This window comes from Molossus molossus, unplaced genomic scaffold, assembly GCF_014108415.1.
Source record: "Molossus molossus isolate mMolMol1 unplaced genomic scaffold, mMolMol1.p scaffold_m16_p_1, whole genome shotgun sequence".
Lineage (NCBI taxonomy): Eukaryota > Metazoa > Chordata > Mammalia > Chiroptera > Molossidae > Molossus > Molossus molossus.
The window spans coordinates 216,536,342-216,559,086 of record NW_023425344.1 but is presented as its reverse complement, the minus strand read 5'-3'; the positions used below and the strand labels follow the sequence as shown (position 1 = coordinate 216,559,086).

At 42.6% G+C, this 22,745-nt stretch overlaps 1 protein-coding gene across 1 annotated transcript in view; it reads right to left on the bottom strand.

The window, feature by feature from the left end:
* The window catches only part of SYT16 (synaptotagmin 16), a 98,703-nt gene that overhangs the window by 19,727 nt on the left and 56,231 nt on the right, over positions 1-22,745 (bottom strand). Inside the window, exons 2-4 of the mRNA XM_036277918.1 lie at positions 11,779-11,991; positions 6,057-6,313; positions 379-819 (exon numbers count right to left, since the gene is read on the bottom strand). Coding sequence (XP_036133811.1) covers positions 379-819; positions 6,057-6,313; positions 11,779-11,991 — 911 coding nt within the window. The remainder of the gene's footprint in view (positions 1-378; positions 820-6,056; positions 6,314-11,778; positions 11,992-22,745) is intronic.

Below are 22,745 nucleotides of genomic sequence, written 5' to 3'. Positions count from 1 at the left end.
CAGACACACCTGTCACGGACCTCACCTGGACAGTCCATCTCTGAGAGCTGCCACCATGCACACTGGGGGCAGAGCGGGGATGGTAGGGCCATTTTCTGGCCGCCTAGAAGGCCTGGCCACCGCTCCCGGCTCTCCCTGCCCTCCACGCACGGCGCTCTCATGTCCTTAGATGGACATCCATCGGGCCGTAGGGGAGACGGGCACGAAGAACCCAGTGAAGCATAAAGTGCAAATCACGGCTCATAAGGCTGGGGAGAACCAAATGGAAAATTAAATTAGAGTGTTTGAATTCACAGGCTGAATGTCCTGAATGAAGGGCCGGCAATTCCACATCCTCGAACACACGGCGCCATGAGCAGCACCATTTAACACACTCACACTGATGTTACTTCTCGGCTCCAGAACCAGGGTCACTTTCATTTCCCCTTCCAGGTGCAGGTGGCTGAGATGGAACAGCTTCTCTCCCATCATCTTCTCCCGGGGCATCTTGCGGGCGGCGTACAGGCGGAAGCGGACGGCGCAGGCCGCCAGGTCTCTGGGCTCCAGCTTGGTGAAAGCCACCTTCTCCTTGAAGACCGGATTGGGCCCCCTCTGGATGCTCGTCCTGCCCCTCTGTTTCTTACTGGGCAGCAGGACCACGTGAACTTGCCAGGAGTTGATGCCACTTCGGTCCTTATCCGGGAGGCCCTGTGCTCTCACGATGGTCACAGTGAGTTTCTGGCTGGCAGCTCTGTATTCGAAGGTAACATCCAGATCACCACACTTTGAGATGGGCTCTGGGACTCCCGAGGGCACCTGAAAATCGGCCCCATCCTGCTCCTGTTGCAGACAGAGGGGGAGATTAGGAATGGAATAATAACGCCCAATTACATGTCGGCGAGACAATGCCCCTCGGTGCTGCTCCAGAACCGTTCTTGTTTTCCTGTTAGCTCAGATCCCTGTCTATTAGAGAGGTCTGTGCACCGGTCTCTCTCTCCACGAGACTGTGAATGTTTTTAGGTCCCAGTACCTGGCATATGGGGAAGCTTTGGGGACAAATGAACAAAGCTTTTATATTTTGCAGTGTTTTCCTCTACACGGCCTCTCAAAAAGCACAACTGACCACTACATTGTAACCGACTGAGACACAAAGTCTGAAATCAGTCAACTGTACAACTGCCAAGGGGTAACTCTGCCTGGCGTCCCAGGAGACATGGCTGGGCCGGGGCCTGTGCTCTACTGGCCAGGACCTCCTGAAGACAAGAATCCCGATAAAACCGGGGTCATGGCCCGGTGGCCTCTCAGCAGACATTCAGTCTACATGGGAGAGAAGTTTCGGGCAGAGCTTCTCAGATGCTCGTGTGGACTTGAATCATCTGAGGATTGTTACTCAGCGGGACTGGGGTGGGGCCTGAGACTGCATTTTTCAGAAGATTGTGAGGACGTCACTGTTGGCCTCAAACCACAGTCTAAGTAGCATGGGTTTAGGGGGGCAGCCCCAGCCTCCACGCTGGACTTGGAGACAGAACACCTCGGGTGAATGTACACATGAGTGCCAAGCAGAAATCATAACTCTGCCTCGGATTGGCTTTTTGATCCTGGCCAAATAAGCCATCCTTTCTGTACTCTTGCGGGGGTGGGGGGTGGGGGGGGAGCATTAAGATGCCTACTTGATAGAGTGTTGTTGTAAAGTTTTAACAGATGGGAAAAAAATATCTGGCTCAGAACAGACTCCATAAATATCTATTCCCATCAGTAGACTGGTGCTACCTATTTTCAAGCAGGCTCCCTTCATTATGAAATATCACCCTTAGATAGCAATTCACCAGTAGCCAGTCAGATCTGATGACCTCACTGGGAAAACTGAGCTGAACTGCATTTACAGTAATGAACCACCCTCCAACAGACGATAAATAATGTCAACCTAATTTGATTTTTTCCTCTGAAGGTATGACTCTTGCCCATAACGAAACTTGGGTCTGATTTCTTATTGTAAATCAGAATCAGTTCTTATTTATGTAATGGAACGCCAGACTTTGCTAACTTAAAGACCTCTTCATTTCAAAAAAGATACAATAAAACACCTGAAAAATGCTCAGCAGCAACACAACTTCCCAACAGAGCTCAAATAAAAGTGCGCAGTTCTCGAGACAGAGACAGCCTCAGGGATCCCGGTTCTAACACCTGCTACCGCCATGACATTGGACAAGTGGTTTCTTCCTTTCCACTTCCTGCTTTTCTCACAGTGAAATGGACAGAGTACCTACTTTATAGTGTTATAGTAAAAATTAAAGGACTTGACATCTAGGAGACATCTATTAAATGCCCTCTCTCTTAAGATTCACATTAGTCTACCAAGAAAATTTAGGTTTTTTGCAAAATAAGGGAAGCTTCTTCTATCTTTTCCTCTGAGCATGCATGCCTTCATGTGTGAGTGCTTCTATTCAGAGGTACTTAGTTTCAAGTGATAAAAGTGGTTGCTATAGAGACTTTTGAATACAACCGACTAGTGTAGATATAATATTAGAAGCAAGTCTCCAAGGAGTTAGGCCAACTCAAGTCACAGTCTTCTGTTAAAACTCCCATCTATTTTAGCCTACTCTTGATCATTTCTGTATTGCTTGCCAGAACACAAGTAATAATAGATAACATATACTAAGCCCTCCCTTATGCCAGGTACTATACTAAGCCCTCTACAGACTACAAAAGCCTGCTTTTTATGCACTTCAGACTTTCTTGGCCTCCCCTCTTATTCCATCTTTCCCCACAGGCCCAGCCTGTCTGCTCTCTAAGTGGCTTCCGCCTGGTGAAATTCAATAAAGTCTTACCGCCTGCCCTGCCAGGTAGCTCCCAGCTCCCACCACGGGCCCTCTGTGGATGTCAAGGCTTGGAAAGTTACAGAATCCTGCTTGGCACTCATGCAGAGAAAGTCCAGAGTGTGGGGGGAGTTAATGCCTCGTGCACTAAGCTTTTCTCCCCTTGGAAAGATGTCCTGAGATTAGTTTACACAGCCTCATAGAGCACAGTCTCACGGGACCAAGCCATGAGTCACACTTAGTGGTGCCAACTTGATTAGACTCGTAATGATGCTCTGTTCTTCCCTGTCTCACTCCCTTATCCCTCACTCTTCCCTGGGATTGCATGTCCTGTGCTTTTTGGGAAACACGGCTAAGAAATATTATCTTCTTAAAATATTCACTAACCTAATGAGGTAGGTATTTTAGTATCTTTATTTTTATAGGGGAGGAAACCAAGGCTTAGAAAGGCTAAGGAATTCACCCCCTGCCCCAAACATCATAAGCCCAGCCAGGACTATTCAGGATTTACCTGCATTAATGCTTCAAGTCCCAAACCTTACATTGAGCCGTGATGTCTCCCTTCTTCTCCCTCAGATCTTTCACCGCAGCAATGCATAGGTATAGCAAGTGTGCGGGATGAAGAGGGAGTAAGACGGGAAGAGAGAGCTGCAAACACACACTACTTTGAATTTCACATCCTTTCAGGCCCCCTGCTCTTAACATCTGCTAACTGTTCCCAGTTTCGTCATCAACTTCAATGCCAGAGTAAAAATGTCCTAGAAAATGACTCTCCCGCCACTTGTCCATCGGGCTCTCTATTCAGACCAACGCTCACTGCACCTGCAGGTTTGTGGTGAAGTCCTGGGGCAGGGGCTGTGGCTCTGAAGTAACCGGGTGAGAGACAGCTCCAGGCAAAGGCCAGGCTCTGGACGGGGACAATCCAAGCAGTGGCCCCACGAAAACTGGGGTTTGTGGCCCCTGCCTGGGTTGATCAAGATTTGTGAAGGCCGGTACTTTCAGAGCAATTAATCACTGCAACACACAGTCCCTCTCACCGGGCAACCAAAGGCGCTCCTCCTATGGGTACTGTTAATATCACTAATCCATCTGACCTTCCTGCAAGGTAAAAATCTCTTCATTTTTATCCCCATTTGGCAGATTTTAATTAACTTCTCAAGGCCAACCAGTTAATCAGTGAAAACAGAGATGAAAAGTGGGACACCTGCCTCCCTGTGTGCTCAGCATCGCCAGCCGCCCTCCCACTGGCCTCCCCGCCAGGCCTGGGTTTGCAGGGAGAGCCGGCGGCCTTGCCCGCAGGAGAGAACACGCGCAGAAACCCGCCAGCCGGACGGGTAGTCACACGGCATGACCGGTTTCCTCCTGAGCCGAAATAAATGATTCCTTTAGCCCTCACAGCCTGGGTTTGCTTTACGATGGGAATACTTGTACCGCGTTGTCAAAACCCCATGTACTTTTAAAGATTTGCTATCGAATTGAAAGCGTTTTCTGTTTTAGTAAGATAGTATTGATGTCATCTGTACGGCCCAAAGTAAACAGACCCACAATATGTTCCCGATGCCAGATACACAGGGCGGGGCGGGGTTCTTAATACAGCTAAGAGGCAAATAAATCAATTCTTAAAAGGCGAGCCAGGCCTGCCAAGCAGGCGGTTACAGGAACTGTCTCCAACCTGCATTTGTTCTACTGTAAGAGCACAAATTACAGTTTTTGTCTCAAAATAGATAGGAGGTTGAATGGAGCACACAGAGATGTCTGAGTATTTTTGGAGTCGAAGGACTTTAGTGCCCTCAACACCAAGTCTTCTATCAAAGCTCCACAAGGCTGGCAAATGGGCAGTTACCTGGAGAAAGCAATTCCAGGGTCATGGTACAGTGATCAAGGGGATGGAGGGTCACCAGGCAGGTAAACAGTTCAGTTTTGTTTTTGTGGTGAGAGAGCCAAAGAGAATGTGTTTAAACATTCAGTGGTACTGCGTGAGATTTAATATGACTTTTAGCAGTAAACCTACAGGGAAGCACTTTTTTTTTTTTTACAAAACTCATAAGGTTAATAGCTTTGGATGTCTCTATAAAGGGCTGCTTTCAACAAGCCACAGACCACGTATCCAAGTTGCCATCTCCCATCCTTACCGGGAACACCAACCGCAGGTGTGCGTACACAGGTGCACACCCTCCTCTTCCTCTCTCTGCCCACCCCAGTGCGATGGCAGGGAGGATTTGGAACGTGATTTTCTGTGACTTTTTTCTTCTCCTTGATGAGCATTTGGTGTGTATGACAGTCCAGGCCCTAATAAAAGATCCGTCCTATCTATTTTCTCAGTCAGATGGACACTAACAAAACCCATTCGCTCTTCTCCTTCCTCTGTCCCCATAAACTACACTGAAATTTACATACTGATATGACTTCTTTCATCAAAATTAATTTCAATGAAGGTATCGGGCACCACCATTTAATATCTCTTTATATTATAGGATCATTATAGGGGGAATCTAGCTAATAAGGAATCACCATAAATGCCTAAAAATGAAACAAAATTTGTAAAAGCCTTATCACAGTGTTTGGCACATAGTAATCGCTCAACAAACAGTAGTTTCTAGCATCATCACCTCCTGTCACACCTCTGGTTGGTTAAGCATGTTCTGGAGTAAGTTTTAATTGAAAAATAAATTTAGAAGAATAATCTTTTATCATAGATTCGCTTCAGAAAGCAAAGCAAATGGCCAGAGGGCTGTTGCAGACTAATGTTATCTCTTAGGCCTTTGATTCAATTAAAAGCTAACAAACATACTGCAGGACTTTCATCACACTATCTTCTATAATTTCATTTGGAGGACCATTGTTTTTTAGTTTAAGTTTCAAATAATTCTCATATCCAAATAATCATCACTCAAGATTTGGAGTAAATAAAAATAGACTCCCCTTAATTGAAACCATAAAGAAAACAAACCAGTCTCTCTAAAGAACTAACAACTCCTTTCTGTAAGAAAGGAAGCCCGGTTGCTGCTGGGCCCATTCTGCCACCATTCTTCCTTCTTTTCTTCCATTTTGTTAAAAATGTATATATGATTCTTTTATAGGTCGACACAGGGGTTGGACCTTGGTCATCTGAATCTTTAAATAAAGGTTCTTTGGGTCCCTGTTTTTCATGGCAGTGCTTTCTTTTCTTGGAGACATTTGTTCCTTGAGGGATGGGGGAACAAGACCTAGACAGAGCACAAAGCACAGACGCAAGAAAAGAATGGCAAACAAAGGACTTGCCTCTGGACTCCACACGGAGGAGCTGTCGGTGGCGTAGGAGTCCTCCAGTCCCCGGTTATTAAAAGCGGTCTCCATCTCCAAGCTGCCCTCTGTGGACTGGCGACTGAGCCTGCGGACCACACTGGTCTCCAGCGGAGATGCACCATGGCGCCTGGGATCCTCCACCTCACATGGGGCCTTCGAGTGGGCAGAAATGGGATCATCTTCGCCATAAGACAGCTTCTCAGAATAATTCAGTTGGCTGGCTCCATCCAAATCTAAATGTGCAAAAAAAAAAAAAAAAAACTATTTCAAATACATTATCATTTTATACCTTATTAGAAAGAGAAATTGAACAATAGCAACTACACCAATCAAGACCTCAAAAACAAAAGCCACAAAACACCTGCAGGAACATAATTCCATCCACACAATGCATAAATTTGGTCCACATAATTTAAAAGACCATTAGTACATTATGTGGGGTAGAAGGTTAAATGTTTTCTAATAATATAAGTATAAAGGATGTGTGTTTCTGTTAGGAGGGTAAATTAAACACGTTAATATTTTGTTGGAGTTACTGGCCACCCGACTTCGGGGATGGATCTAGAAAGCAAGAAAAGCAATCGGCTATGGAGATCATATGGTCTCCTGACTCTACCATTCTTTCTTTTCTCTTCCACGATCAACATATTACCCTCTGCTCAAAAGGCTTCGGGGTTTTCTCAAGTAGAAACTTCTCTACTTGATCCATGCAATATGGATTTAAGAACTTGAACAATTTGAGCTGTCTGAACCTTTATCTATAAAATAATGATAGAAGCCATCAGAGAGAAACATCAAATGCCATCCACCTGGTAGCCACCAGGCCTTCCATAAACATTAGCCTTGCTTCCTTTTCTCCCCAAACTGGCCACATCCAACCCAGCATTTTCGACCACCTCCCAACTCTCTGTCAGCTGGGGTTTCACTGGCTCATGAATATGCTGGTTGTGTGTTTCCGTTCGCAGAGGTTCTCAAGCCCTCCCTCTTGTTCTTTCCTTCCTCTCCAGAAAGCCTCATCAACGCCTAGGTCTTCCTGAGTCCTTCAAACTGTGTTTTTCTCAGACATCCTCCTCCTCCCCCTCCCCTTCACCCTCCTTCTCCTCCTCCTCCTGCTCTCTTCTCTTCTCCCTCTGTCCTCCTCTCTCGGTACTTCCTTACTCTCTTCATCTCTTGCCTCTCCTTCAATGTCTAGTTCAGAGAGTAAGGAAAAATTGACAGTGTCTTCCTACGCTGTTGCTTTCACCCTGCCTTGCCTCCTACACCCAAAGAGTAGCCAAGGATGTCGTATCTCTTTGGCCTTTAGGCTCCCCCAGTAGCCCTCATCCCCGGATGAGAGAAAATTAGAGATATAGACAGGATAAGTGAGTGGATGACAAAATATATATAATAAATTCAGCTCTGCCCGGCCAATGTGGCTCAGTGGATTGAGTGCATCCCATAGACAGAGAGGTCTCTGTTTGGTTCCCCGTCAGGGCACATTCCTGGGTTGTGGGCTCGATCCCCAGTGGTGGGCGTGCAGGAGGCAGCCAAATGATGTATCTCACATCGATGTTTCTCCCTCTCTTCAAAAAAAAAAAAAAGCAAAAAAATTAAGTTCAGCTCTTAGTTATATACTATCCAGCAGCAATTGTTTCCACTGTTAGTCTTAAAGTCTCAGCTGGAACAAAAGCTCCTTGAAAGCATTAAGACACATACATCTACTGCATAGTCTTTATCTGCCAGTGGACTTCACTAAACCCTCAACTAACTTCAAAGGCTAGGCAGGTAACAAACACCTGAAGCGGCCATGTGTGTAACACTGGGGTGCTGGCGACAGTGGTTTCCCAGACGGTACATGACCTACTTATAGTAAACATGCAAACTTAAAAATACATCATCACCTTTGCAAACCATATGAAAACATTTCGGACAGACTTGGTCTTCAATGCACAACTTCAGACTCCTGAGTTGGGATTCTGCAAAACCATGGCAAGCCATTGAGAAGCTCCCCTATCAGCCTTGTTGTTCTCCATAATTCAGTTCAGGCCCCTTGGGAACACTTTCACAGGACACCATAACATTTTTACATTCACACTTTCAGTTATTTGGCAAACACACTTTTTAAAAGGCCACAGAAAATGACAAAACAAGGACTATTCTATATGCAAAACCCTACAACATAAAGCCGAATTTTCTTTTAAGGCTCTAATTAGCACATCCATTCCTCACACACATGAACTCCAAAATGTCCTATTAAACAGTGGGTCATCCATCAACATGTGTAGCACCCAGCAGGGTGTCAGCACAAAATCTAACTTTGCCAAGAAATTACTCCCATAAAATTGTCTCATGACTTCAACTCCTACCGTGATAATACCTAGATCAGTAATAAGAGAATTTTCAAAAGCTACATCAAGCCTTGAAAAGCTATTCATAACTGAAAAACATAAAAACTGTATTAATGTAACAAACCATTTTCCTTGACAGACATTCAAGGATGGATTAGACAAGCAAATCTGGGGTACAAGCTGTGAGGAGCGGGACAGGGAAGGGTGATTCACCGTTACATAAAGCAGTCTCCCATGCCCCAAATTAAAGATCATGTCACCTTAAACACATACAGAAAGGTAATTTCCTGTTGTCAGGGAAATGTATCCTGGCTTTGTAGGAATTACAGGGCATAATTATGTCACATCTACTATATTAACTTCAGCAGAGAAATTCTTGAATTTGTTTAGTCCACATCCTGCTTTGATGGAGTGTAACCAGCTACCTTCCTTCCCACTCCCAAGCTCCTCTCTCCCACCACCACCCATGTACAGGGACCTTTGCTTACCGTCTCTGATGCTCACTTTTGTGTGTCAGTGTGGCTGACCTATAGTCTCCAATTATTCAATCAAACACTACTTTAGGTGCTGTTGTCAAGGTACTTTGTACATGTGATTAAAGCCCTTAAGCAGTTGACTTTGAATAAAGGAGATTATCTTACATAATCAGTCCATTAAAAGGAGAATGGGGTGGGGGGGTCCCCTGGAAGAGAGGAAATCTCACCTGTGGATTGCTTTGGCTCAGACCTGAGAGTTTAAGCCTAGCCTTCTTCACAGCCATTCCTATGCATCTCAGAACTGTGCCGTTCTGTTGCCTAACCAGTCCCCACACGTGTGTCAGCCAATTCTCTCTTTCTCACACAAACACACACTCACACACACACTCACACAGAGTGGGGCAAAAGTAGGTTTACAGTTGTGAGTACGCGAAACAGTTTATTCTTATATTATTATTTCTTAATTATTGTATTTTCCATATGAACCACCATAAACCTACTTTTGCCCCATCCTTTATATCACCTTGATATCACTTTGATATAGATAAAATTCTGATTGATACACCATTCCAAACAAAACTAGGCACAGATTCTGGGGCTAACTGAGCTGTATTTAAGGACACCAGGAAGATAATATCTGGCTTCTTTGCAATACCCCATGAGCTAAATATTTCACAAGCAAAAATAAGGCTTAGTACAAAAATGGAAAAAAGACTCCAATTATTCTGGAGCCCACCTTTCATGCCTAAAGATCTGATACACAGCCTCCTATCCAGATCACTTGTCCCAAACCCTCTTTGACATTATCAGGAATGCAGTGCCAATTCATGCAAAATAACACTAAATCATATTCGTGAGACAAGAGAGAACTGGGCTAGAATAAAAAGACAGCATTGTCTTGGTTCTAAAATAACCTCACCACTCAGTCTAGAATGAAGGATCTCACTGAAGCTGAAACATGAGACATCCTACCAGTAACTCATTCACAGTTCAGATTTTACTTGAATTCGGACCTTTAATTTCACCAGTCCAACATTTTGAATGTGTTTTTTTAAAGTAAGAATTGTCTACAATTAAATGTGATCTTAGAAAATCACGTTTAAGGCAGAGTGAAAAAAATAGCTAAATAGAGAGAAGGCAAAAGAAATCCTCTCAGGGTGCACACTTAATCTTTTCATTATTCTTTATTGCTAAAACAATTTCACTAATCTAAAGACAAACAAAAAGAAATGACACAGAAAACAATCATACAATAAAATTTAGCATGCAGTTATTCATCCCCATGAAAATCCTCCTGGTTTTCTTCAAAACCGACAGGTCATTCATTCACTGTAGTAGACTGTTTCCTCTTTTCAGCAGTGAAAAATTTACCTTTTCTATCATCATCTGTCAAAAAATTTAGAATCACCAGTTACAACAAAAGCTGCTGCTCATTTCAGTAAGGGTACAGGTTGGAGTGGTTGTCAGAACTCCCAGAACATCAGCCAATTGAATGCTTCAGATACTGGACACAGACTTCTGGAAAATGGGGCCATTAGCTTTAGAATTAAACAAGCTATTCCTAGGGAATCAACTGCTATTACCTTTCTTCAGCTAACACTGCCTCTCAATGGAGAGAGAGGGATGCTGGGATGTAACATGAGAGACAGACCAGCAGGAGAGGGTATAAGAAAATGACAAGAGGGTCAATATCATGCTTTGGTTACATAAGACATTTATTTCTGGCTTACCTTGGGCTAAAAAGAATAGCAAGGAAATATATTATGTTGCCCATATCAACAAGTAAAATTACACGGTGGGTAGCAAATTATGATATTTCCCACTGAAAAACAGGGTTCTTTTGGTCCCTTCTCCCTTTTTCCTGTTCTTTTCTGCCTGCCTCACCCACGTCAGGTCACAAATTTCCTCTCTGTCATCTCCTCTCTGTTGTGCCCTTTCCTTTTTCTACTGCTTCGTGTTGAAAAACCATGGAAGAGCTCCAACGATGCCCCCATGGCGTTGACCACAAGCCCAAAAGGAAAGAAAGAACAGTAGAGAGAAGCCAGGTCATTTAGACCAGGTCACTAAGGTGGACGGCATGCCATGTTCTCTGGCTTTCTACCAAATACACTTCCCAGCCCCTTCCCATTCCCGATGTCCTGCGCCTGCGTACTCAGGGTTCTGGGCATAAGAGTCAAAGGGATGCCCGACCTTCACTCGGGAGCGCGGAGGTGCCCTACTGTTCTTTCTCCGGGTTATTTTGTGGGAGTGACCGGGACGGAGGAGGGCTCTTAGCAAGGCCTTCCCTTGTCACAAACTGTGCCTACTTGGCCGGTGCCCTCCCTCCCCTCGAGGACGGTGGTCTTAGTATAAAGATGCTGGAGGGAGGCGTCAGACCTTGGCCCTTGCCCAGTGGTCTCTTGTGAAATGGGGGTGGGGCCCAAAACTACAGGGATGAGGGAGAGGGAGCGGGGCACGTGTTGTTTGAGAAGGGTTATTCAATATTATTATAGTACATGTTTTTATTTGGAAATGAAACCTATCTATTACCTTAATAATACAAAGTATGCAAAGAAAGACTTAAAAGTATTGCGGTTACATAGCTATGGGGAGAACAGACTCCACCACTGCCGTGGAGACAAGGCGCAGGGTCTCAGTGTCAGCGGAAGGGAACGTGAAGTTCTCCTACTCATCAGAAGGGAACGCGGTGTTAGAAAGCTTGACAAGTGCCGTCTGGTCCCTCCCCCAGCTGCCCGAGGGTTCAGAGCGGCCCTTTCCCTGCCCCTGCCTCTGGGTCCCGCCGTTTTCTCTCCCTCTCCGGTCTGCAGGTGCAGGTGCAGAGGGTAGGTGACTCGGACGTTCTTCGCATGGGCCGCCCCTGGTCTAGCGAGAGGAAGGGTCTGATGCAAAGAATACCTGCACTGGCAGACACTTGCGTGCTGTCCTCGTCGCTGGCAGAGAGCAAGCGGCGGACTTTGGGTTTCTGCTCCGATCCTGTGTGCTTGCCTTTCTCAGACGTTCTGGAACGGAAGCTCTGGGACCGGGACACAGAAATCTCGAACTGTCTGATCACCTCCTCGTCAGTGTCAGAAGATGTGCACAGCTCTCCATCATCTCCAAAGCTGTTGACTGAGAGCAGACAAGAGCCCGTCAGCCTCCTGCAGGGCCCACACGCAGAGATAGACGTCAGAGAGACAGAAGAGCGGGGACCGTTAGTCTGGATCAAGCCACCCCAAACAGGACGGAAAGAATGCAAAGCATGGTTGAAACGCAAATTTGAATCCAACTGAATAAAACAGGAAGAGAAGGCTCATGAGGGTAATAAGAAGTATGTGGCCAGAACCCAGGAGAAACTCTTGGGACAGCCCTAATCAACACAATGAGCCTCTTGCTGAGCTGGCAACCCTGCTGATCCCTTATGTGGCCGACTTGTGCTCCTAACGGGGAAGAGGACACTTATCTGTGCGTGTGCCTTATGTGCAGATCTAGTCATGACAGGAAGGATGCGCTTGGCTTCGTCTCAGCCATGAAAACCCACAGGGCCACTGAGATTTGCAACTGAGATTTTCCAAAAGCTTCCTGGTTACAAAAGGAGACATCCATACTGTGTGTGTGAGACAGAGAGAGAGATCTTGTTTCTACTAGAAATGTTCTGATGCCTTTCTCAATACCAACAAGCCAACCCAAATACCCTTTGAATTGTTTGTACCGCTTTCCCACACTCCTCACCTCCCAGCACATGGGTCCTCTCAGTTTCTCCAACATGCACAGATCAATCCTGCCTTTGTGTTCTTTGCCTTTGTTGATCCTTCTGCCTGGAACCCTCTCCTCCCCGACTCCTCTCACCAGTCAGTTGTCAACTCGACTTTACCCTGATCGCTTTCCTGATCATTCATCCTTCAGCAGTTCTCCTCACAGCACCTTTCATCTTCATGTCCCTCCTCTCCCCCGTAACTTCCATAGAAATAGACATCACCCGTTTGTTAACCGACGTGTGCCCATTATATAAAACAATGCTTATTGCATAGTGACTGCTTAATAGACACTTGTTAAGTGTTGAATAAATTGGTGAATACACAGTGTTTTACCCCAACCCTGAGGCCCCTGCATGGACACGTTCCCTGTGCCTGAAACGCTCTTCAGCCCCCATCCAGAGTGGTCACGAATCTAGCTCACATTCAGGTCTCAGCATAGACATCACTTCTCCCAGTAAGCCCTTCCTTGACCCCTTAAATTATGTAATTATGTTTAGGGCTCCTTCCACGTGCTGTGAAATATCTCTGTCCCCCCTGGCAGTGCCCCCTCCAGGGCTGTGGCAGAATGCCCTGTTTAATTGCCAGCCATTCCACCTACCCCATGCACATCACGAGGGTGAGGGCACATCAGACTGCCCACCTCTGCATCCCTGCAGGCCCGATCTTTGTGCGAGGCACAGGGAAGACTACTCTGTAAATATCTGCCTTTTTAAAAAATCTTTATTGTTGAAAGTATTACAGAAGCCCCCCCTTTTTTGCCTCCCTGCTCCCACTCCCTCTCCTGCTTTCCCCAAACTATTGTCTGTGTCTACTGATTGTGCATACATGCATGTAAGTTCTTTGGTTTATCTCTTCCCAACTCCCCCCACCCCCTTCCCTCTGAGGTTTGTCAGTCTGTTCCCTACTTCCATGTCTCTGGATCTATTTTGATTGACAATTTATTTTGTTCTTGATATTCCATAAATATTTTCTGAATGTGACATGGAAATGATAAATAATAAAAAATTATTTTTTGAAAATTTCCTCCTTTCATCCAAAAGTCACACAAGGATCCTGGGGAAGAATGTGGTTGATTCACAGATGGCTCCTGGAGATGGCTCCTGCATCAGAAGCTCAGAAGAAATTGAAAGGACATATTTCAAGTGAGAGAAAATACTTTAAACACCAGCCGGGTCAAAACATTTATTCTCTGGCTTATTTAAGAGTTGATATTTTTGAGGTTCTTTGGAAGACTAGTAATAACAACAGACACTTTTTAAATACTTTTTAATGTGCCAGGAACTGTCCTAAGTGCCTTACACATAATATCTCATTTAATCCACACAAAATCCCTATCATTGTTCCCATTTTCCAAGTAAGAAAGTTGAGGCAGGGAGAAGTCCTGCCTGAAGAACTGGCTGAAGACCACACTGCCAATAAGCGGTAGAATCAAGGCAGCCTGTCTCTTGAGGCCACATTTCTGGTCACCACACTGGAGAACCAGAGAGGTGATGAAAATCATTCTTGTTCTGTATACTCACATGAACTAGCTGAATCCCTATAGCCAAGTCCCGTAGCCTCTCTGGCCCTGCTTCATAATTTGGGAATCATTTCTAACATCTGGATCATTTCCCAGGACTTTTCTAGATCTAAATTTCCCAACTCCCAACTCCAAACTTCCTGCCCACAAGCATTAAAATTTTATGTGTTTCTCTCTTTTTTGGAGCAGCTAGTCCAAGAACACGAGAGCACATTGTGGTCAGGTGACTCAGTTGTATCGGCTGTGACCAGTGCCAGGGGAGGACCTGGAAAGCTAAGTGTCAGAAGAGACTAGATTTCCCATGAATACTCCAATACATCCCAACAGAAAACCATCACAATGAGCAGTCCGCTCGCGTCTCAACGTGCTGGACATTGTACTCCGGTACAGGGTGAACCATCACATAGCAGAGACATCCAGAGACATATTGGAGAACATTTTAAATCCACCTTTAGAGAACAGAGCCAGCTAAGCACCCAGGAGGGAGTCAGGGGAATATACACGCAGGAGGGGTGGTTGGATTAGGCATCCATTTGGAGATCTTTTTGTCTCTGAGATTCCTCTTGTATTTGCTAGGCAGGCATTTTTTAAAGTTAACTAGTCATCAATTTCAAATTAAGTGAGTTAGCTCATGGATATTTTTCCCCACGTATTACATCAGTAATTAGAATTCACTCATTTACTACTATGTGGTCCTTGAGTTGTGTTTTTTTCTTTCCAGTGAGTCACTGATCACCCAAGAGCAAGATTCTTCTCCCTTGATAAAATAATCATAATAGTAATTGTAACATTTCCTACTTACTAAACACATACTATACGCCAGGTACCTTTCTTGGGACTTTGCATATATTATCTCAATTAATTGTCACAGCAACAGCTGTGACAGGAGTAGAGATTATTATTCCTGTTGTAGAGAGAGGAAACAGAGGCCCAGAGAAGTTAAGGAAGTTGCCCGAGGCAGCAAAGTAACAAAGCTTAGTCTTAAACTCAGGACCTAGATTCTTAGTCGCTGTGCACACCATCGGACATCACTGCACCAGGACACTACGGCCATTATCTAGCTTCCGTTTCAGAGGAAGGTGAGGGGAACTCTGCCGCTTCCACCCCGAAACCTGCCAGGAGGTTGGCTCCTTTGTGAAAACAGAAGAGCAGCGAGAAGAAGGGCCAGTCCGTGTGGGAGTGAGTGCTTGCAGGCAAGCAACAGAACCCTGGCTCCTGCTCCTTGCGGGACGGTAACACCTGCCCTTCTGAGCCTTACTCCCCAGATCTCAGGAAATTCTCTGCCTAAAAAGCGAAACTTCCATCCTTCCTGGAAACTGCTATGCGGCAACAGAAGTCAATGGTGGCACTATTACAATGATAAAATCAGTCCCACATACAGCATTTAGTATGTGCCAAACATTGTTCTAGAACTTTACATGTGTCAATATATTTCCTCCTCACAATAACCCTTAATGAAATAGGTACTTTACTAGCCCCATTGTATGAATGGGGAAAGTGAGGCACAGTGAGGTGAGTACATTTGCCACAATCAGAACAATTAATAAATAGTGAAACCAATATTCAAGCCAAACCTGTCTTGTTCCAAAGTCAGTGTTATGAATGACCGCATTATGCTCCCTCTACCATCTGCTGCCTCAAGGAAAAAACTTCTTAAATCCTGGTCAAAATCTATACAACTGTGTTTTATTGCTAAGAAAACAAAAATCACATAGCTGGGGCTGGAAAGAATTTTCATAAGCATCTATCTATTCCCTCATGCTCACAAAGAGAAACCAAAGCCTGAAGAGGCAAAGTGTTTTGCCCACAGTTATATCATGTGAGGAACAAACGTGGGTCTCCAGTGAACCTCGTCAATGATTTGCTCCATTATTTTCCAAGCTCTCTCACCAATGAGCTGTTTTTTTCCAATTCAAATCTTGACTCATCTTTTTGAAGGATCCCAGCTACTCGCCTTGTCCTGAGTCTATGTCAACAACCAAATAATGGATCTGGCTTTCATTCAACTTAAATCTCTGAAAATCACAAAGTCTCATCTAAGTTGTGGCACTTACTTCAGAGATAAGATAGTCCTTCCTAAAATGCCATATCAAATACCAACTTCAAACCCCTTTCAAGCTAAGTTCCTGGGAAACAGCGCGGTGAGGATTTGTATAAAATCTTCACCCCTTCATCCAATTAGCTTGTTAAAATAACAGGAAGAAGTTGCACAATTGCCATGGATGTGGATACATCTTGAGGTTATGATTGTTCGCGTCCTCAATTACAGAATTCAGAGAGATCTTAGATACTTCCACATACCAGACTCTTCCGCAGTCTTTCTGATGCACAGCTACCCAGCCTCATCCCTTTGATCACACACCACCGGGGTGCCACTCTGGGCTTCTTGCACCGGCAGGAAGCTCATGACTTTGGCACGCAGAGCGAGCTATCTGTAGACCCATCACTATCGAGTCCCTACTTCCATGAAGTCAGATCATCTCTTTCTCTAACTTTAGTGGTTTTTTTTCTATTTTAAATAGATAGGAGCAGAGGAAATGATATCTTCATCTTGCAAATTCAGGAGGGGAAGGTGGGTCCCTGTCGAGTGTAACATCAGTTAAGAGCTACAGTGGTTACGGATGTGGAATCTAGAGTCAAGCTGCCTGAGTTTGAATCTCCTATTTGCTATTTTGACACCTAAGCTAGTTCCTCAATCTTTCTAAACAGCAGTGTTTTTTTATTTTAATAATCCTTAATTCTTAAAATTGTTGAGAGACTAAGTGAGATAAACCATAGAAAGAAACTTGGCACATGCCCAGCATATGATATGTTGAATGTTGTTATTATTACACCTCATTATGAAAGAGCCTGTGTAGAACCCCTTTTATAAAGCTTTGTATTTACCTGTCAAGGAAAGAATGTGTGTGTTCATGCAGCGTCTAACCTGAAAGCCAGAGTTGTTGTGGAGAAGGGTAGAAGACACAAGGATGGGAGAGGAGAAGATTAAGTTGATGCTGTGGGTTTTATGACCTTCCTTCCCTCTCCACCCTCCTTCCCAAGTCCGGAGGTGGAGCACCCCTGTAAGAGCTGGCAGTGCCGTCTGGGTGTGGGCAGTGCCCAGCACCTGTTCATTCTGTTGCTTCCTTGAAGACCACAAAACCACCAACTAACTGGTAATGCAAGGCGATTATTCCTTAAGCCTGTCTGCTCCTCCAAGATTATTAATTCCTTCCCACCCACATAGGTGCGATTAGGTGGATGGAAGTGCCGCTCACACCCTGGAGACGGGAGTAAAGATAGATGGGGTGGGTTGTGCATGGCGGTGCAGTACCCGCGGAGCTACTTTTAGCTACAATTGCAGGAAATCCCTTATATTCCATATTTCACAAATAGCCACAGCAAGTGTCTGCCCACGGTGACTGGATGAGGCCAGAATACGAGTAAAATGTTAGTTCAAGTGACAAAGCAGAAGGGAGGTCTAAAGCAACAACTGCACATTTCAGATCCTAAGAAAATGACCACATTTCCGGAGGCACCATCCAGCCATTCTTGGATTCAGGCGGAATCGAAAAACATTTTTAAAAAGAAACCGTCCAGCCTTGCTTTGTTTCAGTCTGTGCCCCTGGAGTGCAGGCCCCATAAATGCCACTGTCCGCGTGGCGACGGGGCGGCTGCTCTGAGCAGGCTGAGCTGTGCACCATCCACAGGCAGGGCTAGTTTGCTTTAATATGGTTTATATTTTTGTAAGATTCTGTTGGAAAGAAGAAAAAATAAGAATCCTGACACTTTTTAGAAGTTTGACAATTTTTGACGTAACCCAACTCCCTCATTCTAGAGAATAGAACCTAAGGATGAGACCACTTACGAGACTTATTTGTAGTCAGATAGCCAGTTAGTGGCAGGGGAAGAATTAGCAGCTGGTTCTCCTGCACACACCTGCTTTGTCACCCTGCACCTTGTGTGACATGTTTTGACAACTTCATTTCATATATAAACAAAGAGGTGGCACTTGTAATGGTTACATATGAGTGAGTCAAATATAAAATCTTTTATAAAAATTAGTAATATGCAGATCATTATGTAAGGGAAAAGTCAGTTACAATATGAGGATTCCAGTTCTGATAACAGTGGAGCAAGTGATTTGAACTAAACTACAAATAATAATAATACATTCACACACAAACATTGTGAACCAACTACTTGAAGGCACAGAGAATGAGCAAGAACAGGTAGAAAGTGGAGGAAATCCAAATTTTGACAGAGGAAAACGTCACTGGGTGAGATGCATGGTTACCTTGCTTTTCTGCTAAAAGTACTCCCAATCCAGTAGGGGACAGGGCACCCAGGACTCAGGCAGAAATCGGAATCCTATTGACTTGAGGTGTACAGAACTCAGGGCAGCCAGAGCAGCTGGAAATAGGGGGGAAAACAGAAAGGAGAGAACCCCAGAGAGGGAACCCCCAAATCGGCATGTGAAGTTATCTCAAACACACTTGGCTGAAACCTGAATGATGAATGCATGGCAAAGAATCCAAAGAACCCAGAAAAAGTAACAGGAGGGCCAATCATCTGAACAGACATGTTTGGCTCCCTTCACCTCAGGGTGACCGAGTTGGGAGCCTGAACCTGGCCAAGTTAGAGGGGCTTCGTCAACACTTCGGGTTTTCTATTAAAACTCTAGAAGCGTCAACCTTAGAAGTAAGACTAAAAGTAAAAGTGAAAATGAGTTCGTTGTAACAAAGTATAAAACCAATACTTCACACACTCAAAAGAATCAACAAGTAATCTAACTGTGGGCTAAAACAAAAAGTAACATTCTTTACAGGAAGATGAAAGAATCCAATGCCTCTACAACATTTCATCCTTACTGTCCGGTGTATAACAAAAATTATTAGACATATAAAGAAATAAGGAAAATGTAAAGAAACAAGAAAAATGTGAATCATCAAGAAAAGAAGCAGTCAATGGAAACCAGCCAGAAGATGCCACAGATGTTGGCTATAGAAGACAAAATCTTTAAAGCATTCATTATAAATACACTGAAAAAATCAAAGGGAGAGGTTATCATAATAAATATACAGAATATAATCTCAGCAAAAAATGGAAACAATATAATAGAACAAAATAAATATCCACAATTGAAAATAAAATTTCTGAAATAAAAAAAATGCCCTGGCCGGTTTGGCTTAGCAGTTAAGAGTGTCGGCCTGCGGTCTCTCCAGAGAGACCCAGGTTCGGTTCCCGCTAAGGGCATGAACCTTGGTTGCAGTTTGTCCCCGGCCCCGGTTGGGTCGTGCAGGTGGCAGCCACTCGATGTGTCCCTTTCACATCAATGTTTCTCTCTCTCTCTCCCTCCCACTCTATCTGAACAAAAAATGGAAAAAATGTTCTTGGGTGAGGATAAAAAAAAAAAAATTACTGGACTGGTGTTATAACTGATTGAAGATAGCAATAAACGTTGAAAGATCTCAATAGAAAGTAACCAGTTGAAGAACATATATTTGGAGAAAATAAAGCCTCAGTGAACAATGATGGCATATGGAGTTGTCAAAAATCTACGTAATTGGAATGCAAGAAGGAAAATAACAAAAAGTGTGGGAAAATATTTTTTTAATAATGTCTATCCCTCAAATTTGGTGAAAAAACAACATATGGATTCAAATATTTTTGGCAACCAAGTTAAAAAGTCCAATAGCTAAACCCATCAGAGTCAAGCAGCTGAAAAATGAAAGATGAAGTAAAATGTCTGAAAGTGAGAAAAGAAAGAGAAATATCACATACAGGAGTATAATAATACGAATAAAAACTGACTTCTCTCAGAAACGTGAAAGCCAGCCATTACATGTCCAGGTGCTGAAATAAAAATTGTGAACACTAAGTTCAATATCCAGATAAAACATTCTTCAAAAAGGAATACAAAATAAACATATTTAATATAAATGAATAGAAAATTTATTAGACCTGCACTTTAAAAATATTACAAGAATTTCTTCATGTGAAAGAAAATGTGTAACAAAGTAAAACTCAAATCCAACGGAAGGAATCAAAAGTAATAAACACATTGGAACAGCCCGGCTGGTGTGGCTCAATGGTTGAGCGTCAGCTCATGCACTGAGAGGTTACCAGTTCAATTCCCAGTCAGGGCACATGCCCCGGTTGTGAGCCAAATCCCCAGAGCGGGGCATGCAGGAGTTGGCCAATCAATGTTCTCTCTCATCAATGTTTCTCTCTCTCTCCCTCTCACTTCCTCTCTCTCTAAAAATCAATAAAGAAAAAAAAAACTTTTTTAAACATTGGAACATGTGGCAAATACAAAAAATATTTGATGTGTTCTTCTTTTACTTTTTCTACAGATAAATGAAGAAAGTATATTCTGTTGCATTGTGGGGTTGACAAAATATGGAGAAGTAAAATATAAGATAACTAACACAATGAGGTAATAATTTATGCTGTTGCAAAATAAAAATAATTGTAAAGTGATATAATATAAAGAGTAAATGTTGCAAAGTGGTAAAATATTAACTTAAAGTGGAGTGTGATTAACTAAGGATGTGTATGTAATTCCCAGAGCAACCAGTGAATAAAGAAAATACAAAAGGTATACAATAATATTCATACATTAAATGCAAATGAAATAAATATCCCATTTGAAAGCAGAGATTCTCAAACTGAATAAAAGTGCAAAACCCAACTATGTGATACACAACAGGTTAAAAGTAAAAGGATTTAAAAAGATACGTTATGTAAACGGCAAGCATAAGGAAGCTGATGCAGTTATACTAATATCCAAGTAGACTCCAAAACAAAAGTTTTAGCCCTGGCCAGTGTGGATTAGTTGGTTGAGCATTGTCCCATGCACCATGAGGTCACTGGTTCAATTTCTGGTCAGGATACATGCTTGGGTGGTAGGCTGGATCCCCAGTGAGGGGCACGCAGGAGGCAGTAATTGATGTTTCTCTCTCTCTAAAATCAATAAAAACATTTTTTTTAAAATAAAAAGGATATTTTACTTGAATAATACCTCTAGGTGCATCCATAATATAGCAAATGATAAGATTTCATTCTTTTTTATGACCTAGTAATATTCCATTGTATATATGTACCACCACTTGTTTATCCATTTATCTAATGATGGACACTTGGCTTGGTTCTACATCTTGGCTACTATAAATAACACTGCAATGAACATAGGGATGTACATATGCTTTCAAATTAGCGTTTTGGGTTTCTTGGGATGTGCACTTAGAAGTGGAATTGCTGTGTCATAAGGCAGTTCCATTTTTAATTTTTTGAAAAAATACCATACTGTTTTCCATAATGGTTACATCAATCTGAATTTCTACCAAGAGTGCATGTGGGTTTCAAATGGTAGTTACAAAATAGTCATAAGGATGAAAAGTACAGCATAGGAAATATAGTCAATAATATTATAATAACTATGTACAGTGCCAGGTGAGTACTGTAAATATCAGGGAAAACAGTAAACTATATGATTGCCTAACCACTATGCTGTACACCTGAGAGTAACACAAAAATAATATGAGATATAAACTATAACTGAAATATACATTTTTAAAAAAATAAAAAAGGATATTTTATAATGATAAAGTGATCAATTCATCAAGACACAAACATCTTAAGTGTGTATGTACTTATTAACATGGCTTCAAAATACACGGTGAAAAAACTAATAGAAGTTACAGGAGAAATAGACAAATTCAAAATAAAATTGAAGATTTTAACAATCCCTTCTCAATAGTTGATAGAAAAACTTTTTAAAAATCTGTAAGTATACACATTTGTATTATGACAGAACAAACATTCCATTGCAATAATGTGAACTTGAAAAGATAGTGCTCTGCAGCTTGGGATATAGAGTTCTATACATGTCAAATATCACCAATATCCACACAACTCTTATGGAAAGTAGAAAAAAAACATTCCTCAACCTATTTTATTAAACCAGTATAGTCCTAATACAAACACCTGACAAAGATATCACAACTATAGAAAATTACATACCAATATAACTTATGATCATAGTTACAAAAAAATCCTTGCCCAAATATTAAGAAATGAAATTCAGTAATATACTAAACATAGCCTACATTATAACCACATAAGGTTTATTCTAGAAATGCAAAATTGGTTTAAAATACTAAAATCAATTGATATAATGCAACAAATAAACAATAAAAAGAAAAATCAAATAATCATCTCAACAGTTACAGAAAAGTTATTGCCAATAATTAACATCAATTTCATTAAAAAAATTTTTTTTAGTTTACTAGGGATGTGCATTAATCTGAAAAAAAGGTAATCTACTAAAATTCTACAGCTAACCTCAGTGATGAAACTACTTAGTGAATTTAGCAGTCATTATATACAAATCATTTTTATTTCTACATCTGACAATAAATTGAAAATAGAACTTTAAAATATGCAAAAGCATGAAACATAAAAGAAAACATTGTAAATTAGACTTCATCAAAATTTAAAACTTTTGCTCTTTGAAAAAACATTAAGAAATGAAAAGGCAAGCCACTGACTGAGAGAAAATATTTACACACATATGTCAGATAAAAGACTTATATCCAGAATACATAAAGACCCTTTACAACTCAATA